We start from the raw sequence: 16,374 nt of genomic DNA, 5'->3' as shown, positions 1-16,374 counted from the left end.
TATCTTTTTTCAACCTCACTAACTATGTAACTATGTAAGATGCCAGTGCCAGCATTGGAGTAAGAGAGGGTTATAACCCCTGTCAAATATTTTTTTCCTCCATCTGTTTCCAATTAGAGACATTTCCCTTCACTTCATGATCCAAAGGAAAACAGGCAGTGAAAGGAAATTTCTGCAAATAAAGGGAATCTCTTGGAAATCCCCAGGTGACCAGAACTAGTGTTCCTATTGGAAAATTTACCTTCTATTACTTTTTTAGGGACAACCCAAAATTTGGGGTTTTCTTTTACTTTCACTTTCAATGATAATGGTAAACAGGAAAAATAGAGAAGGTGAATCTCCCTAAAGGGGGCACAGACAGCAAAAAAAAAAAAAAACGACAGTTGTCCTAATCCATCTCCACTTTATCCAAAACTAAAAAAAAAAAAAAATTAACTCCTTTAGTTCCACTTTAAAAATGATAATAAACATAGACACTATTCTCACTTACCTTTAACAATTAAGTTTAAACTCTGTGTAGCTTGCTCAGATGCCAGTCGGATGCTACAGGAATACCAGCCAGCGTCCTCATGGGTGACATTAGGGAGAGACAGAGAGGCATCTCCCTGTGCCAGGTGCTCTTCTGTTATCTGTGCCCCCGGTCTGAATGCTGTGATTTGATCCACGTACGACAGCACTTTTCTTCCCTCATTCTTCCATACCACATGTACCTGTGCGGGGTCCACCGGGGTAACACCAAAGGTAAACTTACACTGCAAGACCGCAGTGGATCCCACTTCAGCTGAAACCGGAGATGGAGAGGTTGCGACTTGCAGCTGAGCACCTGAGAGACAGAGATAATTACCACGTTGTCATTTTCTCACGTGTAACACATACACCATCGAGTTTATTTGAGAGTTTGCACTTCATGTACTGTATATATTATTCCAGTGCCATTCTACAATCTCAATAGAGCAAAATTCATTAGGCTGTTTTATCCTAGAGAGTGCGAAGAACAATGTGATTTTATTACATATCATTTGATAAAGGTTTTTATTTAATACAAGTATTTATATAGCCCTATTATTTACACAGCAAATCAACCTCTGCCTTCAAGGAGATTACAGTCTAACGTCCATGCCTCACATGCACACAAACACATAGAAGGGCCAACTTGGAAAGGAGCCAATTAACACTCCAGCATGTCTAGAGTGTGGGGGTAAATCTTGAGGAAATTCTCTCAAGCACAGAGACACCATGCACACTGCAAACTCCATACAGATAGTCACTTAAAGGGGAGATCCACTCATAAGGGGAAGCTCCGCTTATGTGCCCCCCCCCCCCCCCCGCTGCCACTTTTGGCATATTTTAGGGGGCAGCGGGTACCTGGTTTCGGCCCCCCTCCTCTTTCCCCCACAGCTGGCCCAATTAGAGAGTGCAGCGTGCTTCGCGCATGCGCAGTAGGGAGCCAGCTGTGAAACCGCACGGCTTCACTGCAGGTTTCTCTTAGTGGAAATGGCGGCGAAAACTTCCGACACCGCTGGATTCTTGGACAGGTGTGTGTCCTAATATTAAAAGTCAGCAGCTACAGTATTTGTAACTGCTGACTTTTAATTTTTTTCTGCAGGAGCCTGTAGTGCCTCTTTAACCACGATTTGAACTGGAGACCCTGTGCTGTGATGCAGAAGTGCTAACCACTAAGCCTGTAAGTTTCATATGCAGCAAAAAAGGTGACAGTGACCTTGCAGCCGCCAGTTTGTGTCAGCAGCACTGAGGAAATTTGAGTAATGGTCACATCACACAGAGCACTTCACAACAGTGATTTTTCTTTTAACTCAAAGCATGAAGATTCCTCAGTGAGCAGAAAATAGTTGCATGGTCTTAGTGGAAATCCCTGTGATCATGTCACATATACAGTTTTTTATTGCAGATGGGAAAAGTACATCCATAGCTAATGGGCTATGGTTTTCTCTTATTATGCCATAAAGTGTGTCACTGTCTTGCGATTCTTTGGTCACAAAGTTTTGGTGCTCATAGCCTACAGAAAACATAGCGTATAAGAGAAATATGAAAGACTGATTGGCTGACTTTAGTAGCTTCAATAGGTTTTGAACTGCTGACTCCAAAGATACATACAGTTAGAATCCCAGATCTGGTCCAAGGCCAGAGACTCCAAAGACACTGAAAATTGACCTATTTATATATCTGCTTAAAGTGTAACTCCACTTTTGTTGACAAAAAAAAAACATTCCCCTCTGGGTGATCTCTGTACATTGCAAGTATTTTAACACACTTTGTTGCAGATTCCTACCTTTTGTTATTTTGAAGAAATCATTGTTTCTTCCTCTGTGCCTCTAGGCTGAGTGGGTCAAATGGGAGTGGTTTTATAATTATCACCCAGTTGTGCAGCTGTACAGCGCTAATGAGGAAATTTGCTGGGCTTGTATCCCTTTAGACGTGTTCCTATTGGGAGAATCTCACCAAAAATTACATTTTTGTTGCAGGGGATGCCAAAAATCTGACTTGTATCTTAAGCAGACTTCTGGGAAAGTTTGTGAGCCAATCACACAAGCAAGAAATGATGTTCCTGGGGTGTGGTCAGTAGACATTCTGTGTACAGAATACCTCCAGGTAGCCATATTGCATTTTCCAAAAATTACAGCGGCTGCAGGTTGAAAAGTAAAGGTAATTTTTAATAACATTTGATTACAATATGATTTGTGTCACAATTGTATACACTATATTAATTTTGCTTTTTTTTCCCCCCACAAAAGTCGAGTTACCCTTTAAGAAAATTCCTGACATGTCACAATGTACAGCAGCAGTAGAATAAAAAAAAAAAAAAAAACCCTTAAATTTTTTTAATTAAGAAAGAAATCCTAATGCTTCAGCCCAGTGAGGGCTCATGCACATTGCATCTCAAAGAAGCCGCTCCTACAGGCTTTTGAGCTCTCACTTTTTCTGCCTGGAAATTCCCTTCCATGTTAGCCAATGTGTCCATGCACAATATGGCGTTTACAGGCATTTGAACTTACAGGCAGGACCCCCAACCCCCCCCCCCCCCCCAACAAACTCGCATTTTTTGGAAATTCTTTTTATTAAAGTTTTAACAAGTTACATTAAAAAAACAAGACTATCAATTCACACATTCATTAACGGTCAAACAAGGGGAAAAATAGATATATAGATAGATAGGATTAACAAGCCCCCCCCCACCCCCACGGCTAGAAACCAATAACTATAGAGGACACTATATCCACTAGTCCGCTATATTTCAATGTATGTCAATGGCACAAACCTATTCAGCTCATAGTTGAAAAAGGGCAATTTAGTAATAAATCAATGCTGATTAATCTACTGTATGTGGGGACTCAACCCAGCCATCCCATACTTTATCAAACTTCTGGGGGACTCCCCAACTCAGATATGTTGCTTTATACAATGGAAGGGCTTTGTTTTTTTTTTTTGTTTTTTTCTCAATATAGTGCTTTATTTAGTAGAAAAAAGGTATAACATTACAAGGGCTTTGTTAACCAGTGCCTTACACGATTCAAGCTTAGGGACAGATGTTTACTTCCATGACAATATTATTAGCTTTCTGGCATGAAATAACAAAGGGTTGATTAAGGTATTAAAAAAAAAGGTATGTTTAGCGCGACTTAATTTATATATTGATTAAGGTATTGCCCTAGTAGGAGCCACTCCATTAATCAAGCTCAACAAACAGACGCTGATGGATGGTCTAATTGTTAATGTAGTAACTAACTGAATACAGTGGATCACCTGGTTCCAATAGTTTTTAATTTCGGAACACTCCCAAAAGATATGGATAAAATCTGCTCCAGTGACGGAGCATCGCCAACAAGAAGACACAACTGTTCTAAAAATTTTCTTCCCAATTTAGCAGGATCAAGAATATGTGATGTAAGAATTTATAGTGTATCAATTGATCCCTTGCTGATATAAGGCTAGTAAACGTGCCCTCCCACGCCTCCTCCCAGTCTTCTTCATTTAGATCTGGAACAACATCTACCCATTTGGCTTTGCATATATTAAGGAGCCTAGTGGTTTCTGGGAAAAGATATTTGTATATAACCGATAAAGGCTTAGTTAAGTTTTCATCCCTTAATAAGGTTTCCAGCCCTGAAGATGAGATTTCTATCAAGGTACCTCCAAATTGGGCCTTATAGGCATGTCTCAACTGTAGGAACCTAAAGAACTGACTGTTTGGGAGATGAAATAGGGATTTAAGCTCATCAAAGGTTATCAGCCAGTATTTTAATCCCATGTCTCGTCAGAACCACTGGATTAGCATACGTGTAGAAGTGGGGAAAAGTCAGGTTTTTCCATAAAGGAGTATGAGGAGGGGGGAATTGACCCACCAAATGCAGCACCATGTAAAGTTTGCCAGGCTCAAAGCACAGATCTCATAGAGACCATCTGGGTATGAGGGGATCTACTACCTCTATGCACCAGATGGACCAGGGCCTCAAGATCCAACTATAGAAGCTTCTAGGGCTACCGCTGCATCGTCCAATGGACCAGTTAGCCACCAGTGCACGAAAACTAGTTGCCAAGCTAAGAAATAGTTATAGTAATTGGGGACTGCCAGTCCCCCTTCCTTCCATGGCTGTTGTAATATCATTATTCTGATCCTGGAGGTACTGCCCTGCCATAAGAAATCCGACATTACACTGCGTAAGGAGTTGAAAACAGCTGTAGGCCAGGGAGTTCCGTATCAAATATAATAGTAGGGGGAGAAACTTCATTTGATCAAGTTAATCTTTCCAATTAGGAAAGATGGAGGTTCTTCCAGGCATTAATGTTTGAGGTGTATAATAAGAGGGGAAATATTAAGCCTAATAAAGTCTGTAACAGAATTAGTTATATGTAAGCCCAGATATTTAACCTGCGTTACCCACTGTAGTGACAAAGTGTCAGGAGATGGCAACCTGTCTGCTCCACTAAGAGTGAGAATCTGCGACTTATGCCAGTTGACTCTTAGCCCAAAAAGTGGAGCTATTCTGTTCAAAATATTTAGGGCCACTGACAAGAATGCATCAGAGTCCTCTAGAAAAAATAAGAAATCATCAGCATATAATGCTGTCTTTTCCTCCAGACCGCCTACCCTGACACCACACACTGCAGAGGAAGCCCGTAATGCCAAAGCAACAGGCTCTGTTTAAGAGAGCAAAAATTCCGGGGGATAGGGGGCAGCCCTGTCTGCTACCCCAGCCAACAGGAAAAAACTCAGATATTTTACCACCTGTTTTAATGGCAGCTACCGGTTTATCATAGAGTACTTGAATCCCTTTCAGAAAGGTTTCCCCAAATCCCATTTTAGTAAGAACAGTCTTTATATACGTAGACCCAATCTACTGAATGAAAGGCTTTTTCCAAGTCTAAAAAAGCCATAATGCGAATATCTGAGAGATCAGTTTGTATCTGAGTATGGGTAAATACCCTCCTTTAGTTTTTATCCGATGCCTTGGTAGGCATAAAGGCCATTTGATCAGGGGAGACCAGAAGATACAGAATTTTCACGAGCCTTGTGGCTAGAATTTTAGTTAGAAGAAAAATAAATAATTTTAGTTAGAATCTTAAGGTCCATATTGAGAAGATAGATGGGTCTAAATGAGGCACATTGCAAGGGGCCCTTATCCAGCTTAGCTAGAACCACCACATGGGTTTCATAAAATGACTGTGGTAAGCTATTCGTGTGTAGGCTGTACTTGTATAACTGCAAGAGCTTAGGTGTTAAGTCCTCTGCATCGTGCTTGTAGCACTTTTCAGGAAGGCCGTCAGGTCCTGGAGACTTGATATTAAGGAAGGAACCTATCGCCAACAGAACCTCCTCCGCGGTGAACGGTGCATCAAGCATAGATCTAGGCTCAGCTGAAAGAACCGGAATAGGTATATCATTTAGAAAGTTTAGTAGGTCGGAATGATCAACATTAGGCAATACAGGGAATACAGTAAGCGGTAGAATTCTGCAAATGCTTGGAGAACCCCCTCTCCTGAGAACTGTAGAGTCCCATCCAGGGAATACACACAAGGAATGTTTGTTGGAGCCTGTACGTCCACAGTCAACAAGGCCAACAATTTACCATTTTTATCTTCCCTCTCAAATAAGCTTTCCATCCGTTTTTGGGCAATACACTGCATCAAATTAGAGAACTGCAGGGAAACATCTCTTCTAGACTGTTGTAAGCATGATTAGAGAGATGATCTGCATGCAGATCCCCAGTGGGCACACAATAAGTTAGCAACACAAAAAAATCGGGTATGATGGCGCTCCCGGACGAAATGACATGAAAAAGAAAGAAAAAACTTATGTACTGCTCTGGAACTGGATAATAAACTTGTTTATTAAAATCAATAAAATTGGCTCCCGGTCAAGGAAAAAACAATGGTGTGCCAGGGGAGTAATGCTGAGCATGTAGACTCAAACAGCAAGGAGGACCCAGAGGCAGGGAAACAACGCCTTACCACCAGTAAGGTCTGGACAGTGTATCACCTGTAGATGGGCTGACCGACAGCCTCGATCGGATCGGGAGCCTTTGCTGCGGGTGAGTCTCCAGATGGAGCGATGCCTGGGGTGAGGAGAGGTTGATGGAAGGATGGTGTCCTCTAACCCCGACCTGCAGATCCGGTGGTGGTGCACGCCCGAGGTGGCAGCGGCCGCTGCTCGTCAGTCCCTGCTGACGCGGCGCCGGGAGATGACGTCACCAGGCGCCTCGCGCCGATGTGCACACCAGGGGCTGAGTCCACGATGTAACCGGAAGTGTGGAGGTGGCTCAACAACGACCCGGCTCTTGCATCACCAAAGAGTCACCTGGCGGAGCTAATGGAAAATGCCACAATTGGAGGAAAATGACATGTTTCGGGCCAAGCCCTTCTTCAGATCTCCTGTGGCTAACTGATAATGGCACATATATAGGGTATGGGGAGGAAGAGGCGTTGCCCCCCACTCTCTGGCTCCACCTTGTGTCCAATCATGATAAATATAAAACCATAACGTAATGACATACAAAACAAAAACAAAAACATACCAACAAATATCATGGAAAATGAATGAAAGAAAAATATAAAAATATAAAGACAATATGTGAAGATGGTGTGAGAAAAAAAAAAAAAAAAAAAAAAAAAAAAAAAAAATTTTCAATTTTTAAAAAAGACAAAAGACAACCTTGAGCCCAACTAAGAGGAAGTTACACCACAGTGTAAGCGTCGAGCTCCTCATTCAACCCATGGGGAGACAGAGTGTTAAGCTTATAAATCCAGAACGTCTCTCTCTTGCAAAGCAAGGAGAGACGTTCATTACTGGACAAGGAACCCTTGGGTACGCACTCAACCGCCCACACCCTAAGGTCCTGTACTAGGCTCTTATGGTGGGTGGCAAAGTGTCGGGGCACACTATGGGGTGGTTTCCCATTTTTGGTATTTAGTCCCTGCAAAATACCTCTACGGTGCTCACCAATCCGTGTGCGCAAATGACGGATGGTGCGGCCTACGTAAAGTAGATTGCAAGGACATTGTAATATATATACCACATATTCTGTGGTGCAAGTGATGAATTGGCGTATGCTGTAGCTCTTGCCAGAGGAGTCACAGAAGGATTCACGGCCATGCTGAATGAAACAACATGTGAGGCACCCTCTTTTCCTGCACTGAAAGGTGCCTACTTTGTCGCTGAAATATGACCTGATGTCCAAGGGCCTATTGGATGTGGATGCGTTGATTTTGCTGGGAGCTATGACATTCTTAATGGTCCGTGCCCTCCTGTAGACCACATGGGGGGCTGCTGGAAGATGGGGGCCTAATCTGGGATCAGAAAGTAATATTGACCAATGCGTCTACATGCTCAGCATTACTCCCCTGGCACACCATTGTTTTTTCCTTGACCGGGAGCCAATTTTATTGATTTTAATAAACAAGTTTATTATCCAGTTCCAGAGCAGTACATAAGTTTTTTCTTTCTTTTTCATGTCATTTCGTCCGGGAGCGCCATCATACCCGATTTTTTTGTGTTGCTATTCTCTCCACCCAGTTGGAATCTGGGTTAGGGTAGGCAGCAGCCCAGACTTGGACGTGACATTGAAGGTGGACCCTTTTGGGACATTGTCCGACCCCATTATCCCAGCCCCGCCGTCTGATTATCGCAACCACAGCGCCAGGACTTTTTTGTTTACACACAATAAGTTAGCTGCTTACCAGATACAGAGTATCAATGGGCTCATAGAAACATAGCTTCGATAGCCAAACTGTGGGATGTTCATCAATACAGCAAGTATCGCTTCAAACTAAAAACAAAAACGCCACTCCTGCACCACACCAGGATCCGGCAGTAGCTTCCAGCGTCAGCCACAGACTCTCCGCAATGGCACCAGGAAAAGCAGATGGAATGCAAATAGGAAACAGAGCAGCTGATAGTGCATTACCTTTTAAACATTTATTAAAATATAAACGGTTGCACTTACATTTGGATGTTAAAAACTTCGCTAGACAGACAGATTGTTGTATGGAATGCTCGGCCGCCTGCAGTGCAGACCGAGCAGAGTGAATATACAGCCCTCCACCCGACGTGTGACACGTTTCCCCAAAAACTGGCGCCCACTGGGATTGGAGTATATAATCAATGATTAATTTTTGTGTCACTATATAGTTTATGTATTTGATCACTTTTTTATTAGCGCACCTCCACATATCAGTGTGATCTGATATACCCGCAGCAAGATACGTGGAATACTTAACCCAGGATAACAAGGCTAGATTGACAAAGGCCATATCAATTCTGGATGACGAGTGAAAAAACACCTGAGAGATAAGATTAAGATCTCTGTGTAGGGTGTTTCCATCGCCAGATCTCAGTAAGTATAGCTGAGTCAGCCCAGTGTAAAAGGTCTAAATTAGGAGTTCTATTTGAGTTAGAAGTATCTAATGATACATCCAGTGTAACTGTCCGCTTATCACTGTAAATCTTTGTTCAGCACTTACTGCCAGGTGGAACCTTTCTGCCTTCCTTTTGGTTCCCTGGGGAATGTTTAATCAGCAGAACCACTCCTACTCCTCCTCCCTCTAGCTCTGAGGTAAAGTTTTCTGTGACTTAGATTTTATATACAGAGCAGGAAGATGACTGCTGAGAGAATTCCTAAGGCTTAAAAGTTTTGCACCCCTTGGCAAGCGGAGCGAGGTATGCAGTAAAAGCGCATTATATATATATAGAAGTATATATGTTGTTAAACATACATTGTATCCATGCTGTTAGTTTAAATATGCTATAGATAATCCAAAGCATCTTGCATGTGGCCATGTTTCCTTAGATGTTTAATGTAATTTGGATATGTTTGCAGACAACTGTAATCCACCCTGTAACTTCACATTTGTAATTAACCTTGTAACCCCCTTTTTGGTGATCACTGTAAACAAATGTATTGTATGTCATTTACAGTTTTCATGGTGCTATGGTGTTTATGGTGTTCATGGTTTACGGTGCTCAAGGTGTTAAAGAGAATAACGTTCAACCCTCCTGCACACCTTTGATGCAAAAGAATAAAAGTACTGCACCCGTCAGAAGCTCTCCTCTCGTTATTCACTCGATGCCAAAGGGGCCATTACATCCAGTATGTTATTAAAGTCCCCAGCTATTACAAATTTCAATGGGAGGAGAGGGTCCAATTTATCTAGTATTAAGTATAGGATACTTTTTATAAACGGAGGGGGGCACATAGATATTAACCACCACAATTGTGTGCATCTCGATTGTAAGGATAACTGCCACGTATCTTCCCTCAGGGTCTGAGAATACCTGTTGTACAACACATCCTAAAGATTTATGTAATAAAATAGTCACTTCTTTGGCATAAGACGAGAAAGTGGCATGAAACGCCCTCTGGATCCAGTTCCTTTTTAGTGCCAGAATTTTGTTTCCCAATAAGTTTCCTGTAGCAGGATAATATGGGGATTCTGGACATTCAGGTATTGAAAGACTAATGCCCTTTTTTAAGGAGCCCCTGACATTCCACAAAACTATTTTAAAATCAGTTGCCATAGCTTAGTCATGTAAATGAAGTGGTTAGATTTTCCGAAGAGGCTCCGAAGCAGATCAGTTGGCCGCCCTGTATACGTCCCAGGCAGACATGACCCACCCAAAAACAAAAAGGGGGGGGGGGGACAAAAAAAATAACCCCAATAGAATAAACTCCCTGTTTCTCCAGCACAAAAAAAATAGAATAGGCTGGAGAGACTTCGTTGCTCAAAACAACTAGAGGAAAAAAAATCCACAAAAGCGAGGACTCGCTAATGAAGAAGAGGGGAGAACCTAAAGCAGTCATCTTCTTCGCATTTCAACAGAGGGGATCAGGTGTACTAGTGTAAGGGAGCAATGAATAGTATAACATCAGCCAACAGTAATTCAATATAAGCCAGAGCAGGCCCCAAACGTATACATCACTGTAGGGAATCCAGCCAGTCAGCAGCCGTTGTAGGATTTTCAAAGTAGTGAGCGGTCTTGCTATGCAGAACTCTGAGCTTGCATGGGTACACCATACTGTATTTTAGAGCCTTCTCCCAGAGCCTTCTGCGGACATCCACAAAAGATCTTTTGCGTTTCTGAAGGTCAGGAGAGAAATCCGGGTTCTCTCCTGTGCAAAACAGCATTTTCATAGCACAGGGTTTGCTGCTTCCTCGCTTCAGCCAGGATGAGGTCTCTATCCCTGAAGTTGAGGAACCTAACCAAGAAAGGACGAGGAGAAGAACCCGTAAGTCTAGCTCCAGTGGGAACCCCGTGGGCTCTCTCCACCTGGTACATCTGGAAGACCTGCTGAAGGTTCAACACCTGTTTGAAGAAATTTTTGGCCAATAAGACAGGCTGAGACCTTTCTGCCCCTGCACATTGTTACGGCGGAGTCTATTCTCTGCATCGTCAGAGCGTGCCCTAAGGATATTTACTGTACGATGTAGTTCAGCTAGTGTATTGATGTGAGATGAAGCAGTATCTTCCACATATGAAATGTTAGACTCAGCAGTATTTAGATGACCCCTGATTTTGTCCAGGTCTTGTCTGATGAGACCTCACTCTAGGGTCAAAATAATCAATCTTGGTCATGAGCGTTGTTTTACTTGCCACTATGGCTGCCAGTATAGCAGATGTAGAAGATTCCTCTGGCGGGGCTACTGCAGAGGATAGTGCAGTTCCTTTGCCTGCCTCTGAAGCCATGTCGGGTATTCTCTCTTCTTCTGTCTGAACCGCTATTGAGGGCCGGTGCTGTACACGTGGATGTAAGATTGCCGCAATTCATGTCACTGGCAGGAAGTTCCAGGACCTGTTGAAGGCTTGTTTCTGCCCAGATGATCACTTAGGTGACATGGGAATCGAGAGGGAGAATCCCCAAAGCAGAGGGAGCAGTTTGCTGAGCAGGATGACAAGTTATGCTCCACAATGCCAGGATGTCACAGAATAGCAGGAGCCTCTATAGAACGCATCTTCTCGAGTTCACATCCCGGTCCCACCCCCCAAACTCTTATTTTTGAGAATTTTTGATGCCAATAAAAGTGTGAAAAGCACAAAAAATAATGGAAAAATGAGCTGAGGGAAGGTTTTTGAAAAAAAAAAAAAAAAGCTTATTTTTACTAAAAACACATAATAAAAACCTGTGGAAGAGCACAAAAAAATAGCACAAGCTTTTACGCAGAGAAATAAAAGCTCAAATGCCTGTAAAAACAGCTTTTTTTTTTTTTTGAGCTGTAGTGTCCATGAGCCCTGACTTTGCTTGGGATATTTTGAGATAATGGCATCAGTCTGCTGCTACTTTGTAGCAAATCACATGGTGAGAGGCTGCATCAGAGGCTGATCTGTCAGACACTTGTGAACAGAGCCATAAACTGCACCAACACCAGGATTCACAAGACTGTCCTTTCTGAACGAGTCTAGAAAGTTGATGCTGACCTTGGATGCCTGCCTGAACAAAAATGGCTCAACCTTCTGGTGAGAAAGAAGGTGAAGGTGTTGAGAGGTAATAAATACCTGAAAGTGTTGCACTGCACTTAAAACCCCTTTATAAAATAAAGATTTCCTTCCTTCCACCTCTAACCGATCACTGTAGTTAAAAAAAACGTAAACTTACATAAAGCCATGATTACGTGACCAGCCGGCCAGAGCCTCCCCCCTCTTCTATTTACTTACTGGAAGGGCCCTTCTTCGGATTTCCACATCACCTGTCTATGAGACGTGGACACTTCCTATTGGCTGACAGAGTTCTGTCAGGGTTGAGAAGAAGTAAGCATCATCACAGGGGGATGGCAGGGTATGCGTGGTCCCAGGGTGCGATCGCAGTACTGGATCAGTGATCCCCCACACCGAAACTGGTAGCAGTTAGGTACCTGGACTGGAGACTTAGGTGAGTATATCACCGGGGGGAGGGGGGGAGGACTAGAAGAATAGGTTAGAGTTGGTTGGGATGGAAGTATGTTTACAAGTTAATTTTTGTCTGAAAGTCTGCAAATACTCCCCCTCGCTCCCCTACAACATCTTCCCCTTGGCTTTTTTAACCGTCTTGGTTGGTCTGGGGAGAATATTGTAACTCCTGTGTATGTGCAACTCAATGACCATTCCAATGGCAGGTTTATTTAATTGCAGACCATACATAGCACGTCTCTTCTGCAATAAAGACACTGCCTGCTCACAATTTATGTTTTTTTATTTTATTTAGTTTTTAACCACTTGCCGACCAGTCACTGGGACTGTACTGCGGCAAAGTGTCTCGATTCCGTCCAGCGACGTAGACCTACGTCACTGGACTCCTCCCCCTGTGGGCGGTGCTCACGCGCTGCCGGAGGCTCGCTCCCGCTGTTTTCAGTCACAGCGGGAGTCGGGCCAGGGGAGGAGCAGCGGCGATCGCCGCTGCTCTTCCCCTGATCGTCGGGGAATCGAGTTTGGAGATCTGCCCGCTTGTGTAAACAATGCGGGCGGATCTCCTAAGTGACAAACAGTGACAGATTGCAGGGTTCAGCATAGCTGAACATGCGATCTGTCCCTGTGTCACTCAGTCACCTCCCCCCACACACGTTAGTAAGCACCAGGCATACATTAACCCCTCCCTCTCCAATAAAATTAACCCCTTCCCTGCCAGTGTCATTTTTACAGTAACAGTGCATATTTATAGCACTGATTACTGTAGAAATGTCACTGGTACCCCCAAAAGTGTCAAAAATGTCAGTCAAGGGTCCGATCTGTCCGCCGCAATGTCGCAGTCCCGCAAAAAAAAATTGCAGATCGCCGCCATTACCCGTTAAAAAAAAAAAAACACCAAAAATGACAGAAATCTTTCCCCTAGTTAGTAAACGCAATAACTTTTGCGCAAACCAATCAAAATACGCTTATTGTGATTTTTTTTTTACCAAACATATGTAGCAGAAAACAAATTGGCCAAAAATTCAAAAAAATTTAGATTTTTACATTTTGGGGGGGGGGATCTCATATAAAAAAAATGTGAAAAATATTGTTATTTTTTTCAATATTTACGCTCTTTTTTTGTTTATAGCGCAAAAAGTAAAAATCGCACAGGTGATCAAATACTACCAAAAGAAAGCTCTGTTTGTGGGAAAAAAAAGGACGTAAATTTTGTTTGGGTACAGCGCCGCACGACCACGCAATTGTCAGTTAAAGTTGCACAGTAGTGAATCGCAAAAAGTGGCCGAGACGTAAGACAGCAAAATCCTCCGGTGGTAAAGTGGTTAAAAAATATATTTTTGATGCCAGGTCCAGTTTAAATATTTTTAGTACCACATTATCTCAAAAAGTAGATGTTTGTAACTAAGTATTTTCCAAAAAATGACTGATGCTTTCATTGCTTTGGTTTTGATGACCTTACAGCCATACAAATACCTTCTCCTTTTGGGGCTCACTAAAGGTGTGACACTTGATGTTCTTATATATTATATAATAATCTATCATAATATATCTGTCACCTTTGCAGGTTTTATGCACATAACTTCCTCTTAGATAAAAAATATTTTTAAAATTGTCAAACATAAAAAAAGAAATAACATTTGCAACAGGCTGTATTTGTCTATTATGTGTTACATATGTATATCCTATGCCTTAGGTAAAATTAGTTTTCTCTTTCGTTCACTGATGGAAACAGCTTCAAGACTTTAGACCATAGGGCTTTATGCTGTCTCTCTTGAGGAATAGGACTAAGCAGAAACCTTTTTGGTTATGCCCCAGGGGCAGTCCCAGAAGGTATATCATCACTTCCTGCTGTAGGACTCTAGTTTTTTTCTGCCTAGTCAGGAGTAAGGACCTGGCTCTCTGCTGGGATCTGCGGTCCTGCCATTTTTTTTCTTTTTAAATGGAATTTTTTTACTTTTTCTTTATTATTTTTGTTCCTGTGTGAACTACAATCAGCTACAATAGCCGGATTGGGCGACGCACTGGATATTCTAGATCCTTATGGCCTTCCCAGTCGGACCTGGGAGTTCAACCCTAATATTATCTCCGTGCTAGGTTGACGGCGACATAGCCACACTGGACGGGGCTGGCCGGTGAGTGAAACACCTCACGAGGTCGCATAGCCCTAGTCACAACAGCAGTCACGATCAGAGTCACAGCGTACCTCAAGCCGCAGCACCCTCATTCCAAGATGGTGCAGTGGACTTCTGGGAGTGGCGCCCACCTGGTGACCGTGGTATGGTAAGTAGTGTCCCTCCTCTTTTCCTTCGGAATTGTTGGGGTGATCGCGGGCCCTCCCCAGGGATGGTAGGCCCCTCCTGTGTCCTTCCTCCCTTTCATACTTTTCCCCTTCTCCTTAGCGGGGTTTCCCCTGTGTAGGTGCCCTCATCCTCCCCTGGCCCCCTCCGGGGGACATGGGTGTTTTTTGGCTGGGGGGCTTGTATGGTGCTGGGCCAGAGAAGTAGTGGGTGACGCCGCTACTGGCCCCCCTGCCAGCGGAGGATGTTCCATCCTTTAAGGGACCCCATGGACAAACGAGCTGAGGCTCTGGTCTGGTATCTCTTCACCATGGCTGGTTCAATTTTGAGACCAGTGTTTGCTATCACCTTGGTATCTCAGACTTTAACATAATGGGCTAAGATCTTGTGCCAGGATCTGGAGGGGAGTTTACACCCTTCTGAGCTGGCGGATCAGGTGATCCAGGGGTCACAGTATATCTGTGATGCATCCCTGGATGTGGCCCCCTTGGCCAGCAGGGTTTCGGTGAAGGAGGGGATCCTTTACCGCATGATCTGGTTGAAGTACTGACCAGGTTTCTAAAAAGGTGCTGACTGATCTTCCTTTCGGTGCCTCTATGGAAGAGATTATTAAGGGCCTTACGGGAGGCAAGATTACATTGCTTCCGCAGACAGCCAAAGGCAAGGAACCTCACCATAAGCGGTTCCCTTCTTTTCGGCTCACAAGCGGCCCTTTCGTCCGTCTGGATCACAGGAAAAGGGCACAAGATCCACCGGTAACATTCCAAGAGACCCTGGAATGATAATTCCAAAGCGGGCACTTCTGGTTCCACAGACAAGCTTTCCCAGCCTGAAGGGGTACCCTCACCTGCGTCTGGGGTGGGGGGACTTCCTTGCGGATCCATGGACCATGCTTATTCACAACAAATGGGTCCACGAACTGATCTGGTTCGGTTACAAGATCGAGTTTCGGTCTTTCCCTCTACGGAGCAGTGCAGGACCTGTTAGCACAAAGAGTTATTGTGCCAGTTCCATAGTTGGAATGTTTCCAAGGTTTTTATTCAAATATGTTTACAGTTCCCAGGAAGGAAGGCCAAGCTCGTCCGATCTTGGATCTCAAGGCTCCGAACCACTTTGTGCAGGTTCAGAAGTTCGGATGGAGTCCATCTGCACAGTAGTAGCTTTCCTTCATCAAAGAGATCTGCTGGCTTCCATCGATCTCAAGGACGCTTACCTTCATATTACAATATATGTCGGGCATCAGCATTGCCTTTGTTTTGCTGTGGACGAGGAACATTTTCAATTCCTGGCTTTACCCTTTGGTCTCGCGGCTCGCCTTAGCTCCACGGGTGTTCACAAAGATTTTGGCCCCAGTGTTGGCCTTGTTAGGGCAGAAGGGGATTGTGGTACTAGGCTACCTGGATGATCTACTTCTGTGTGCAGAGTCTTCCTCGGCTCTAGAAGCTGACTTAGACGTTACGGTGCAAACTCTGCAGGAGTTCTGGTAGACACTGCATTTTCAGAAATCGACATTGTCTCTGTCCACAAAGTTGGATTACTTGGGTCTGATTGGACTCAACATCAGTCCGGGTGTTTCTTCCTCAGACAAAACTTCTGAAGCTACAGGATGCTGTTCGGCTCTTGTTGTCCAACCATCGATCATGACTTAGGACTTGCATGCAAGTGCTGGATCTGATGGTCTCCACC

At 43.7% G+C, this 16,374-nt stretch overlaps 1 protein-coding gene across 2 annotated transcripts in view; it reads right to left on the bottom strand.

The window, feature by feature from the left end:
• The window catches only part of LOC309559151 (tyrosine-protein phosphatase non-receptor type substrate 1-like), a 91,706-nt gene that overhangs the window by 70,404 nt on the left and 4,928 nt on the right, over nt 1–16,374 (bottom strand). For both annotated transcript variants that reach the window (XR_014225450.1, XM_082262297.1), the window contains exon 2: nt 491–823. Coding sequence is in view for 1 of the 2 variants with exons in the window: in XM_082262297.1 (XP_082118423.1) it covers nt 491–823 (333 nt within the window). In the remaining variant the exon portion in view is untranslated. The remainder of the gene's footprint in view (nt 1–490; nt 824–16,374) is intronic.

Source organism: Pelophylax lessonae, assembly GCF_965119305.1.
Source record: "Pelophylax lessonae genome assembly, chromosome: 6".
In the NCBI taxonomy this organism is placed as follows: domain Eukaryota; kingdom Metazoa; phylum Chordata; class Amphibia; order Anura; family Ranidae; genus Pelophylax; species Pelophylax lessonae.
The sequence above is the reverse complement of the archived record's forward strand: the minus strand, read 5'-3'. Positions and strand labels throughout refer to the sequence as shown.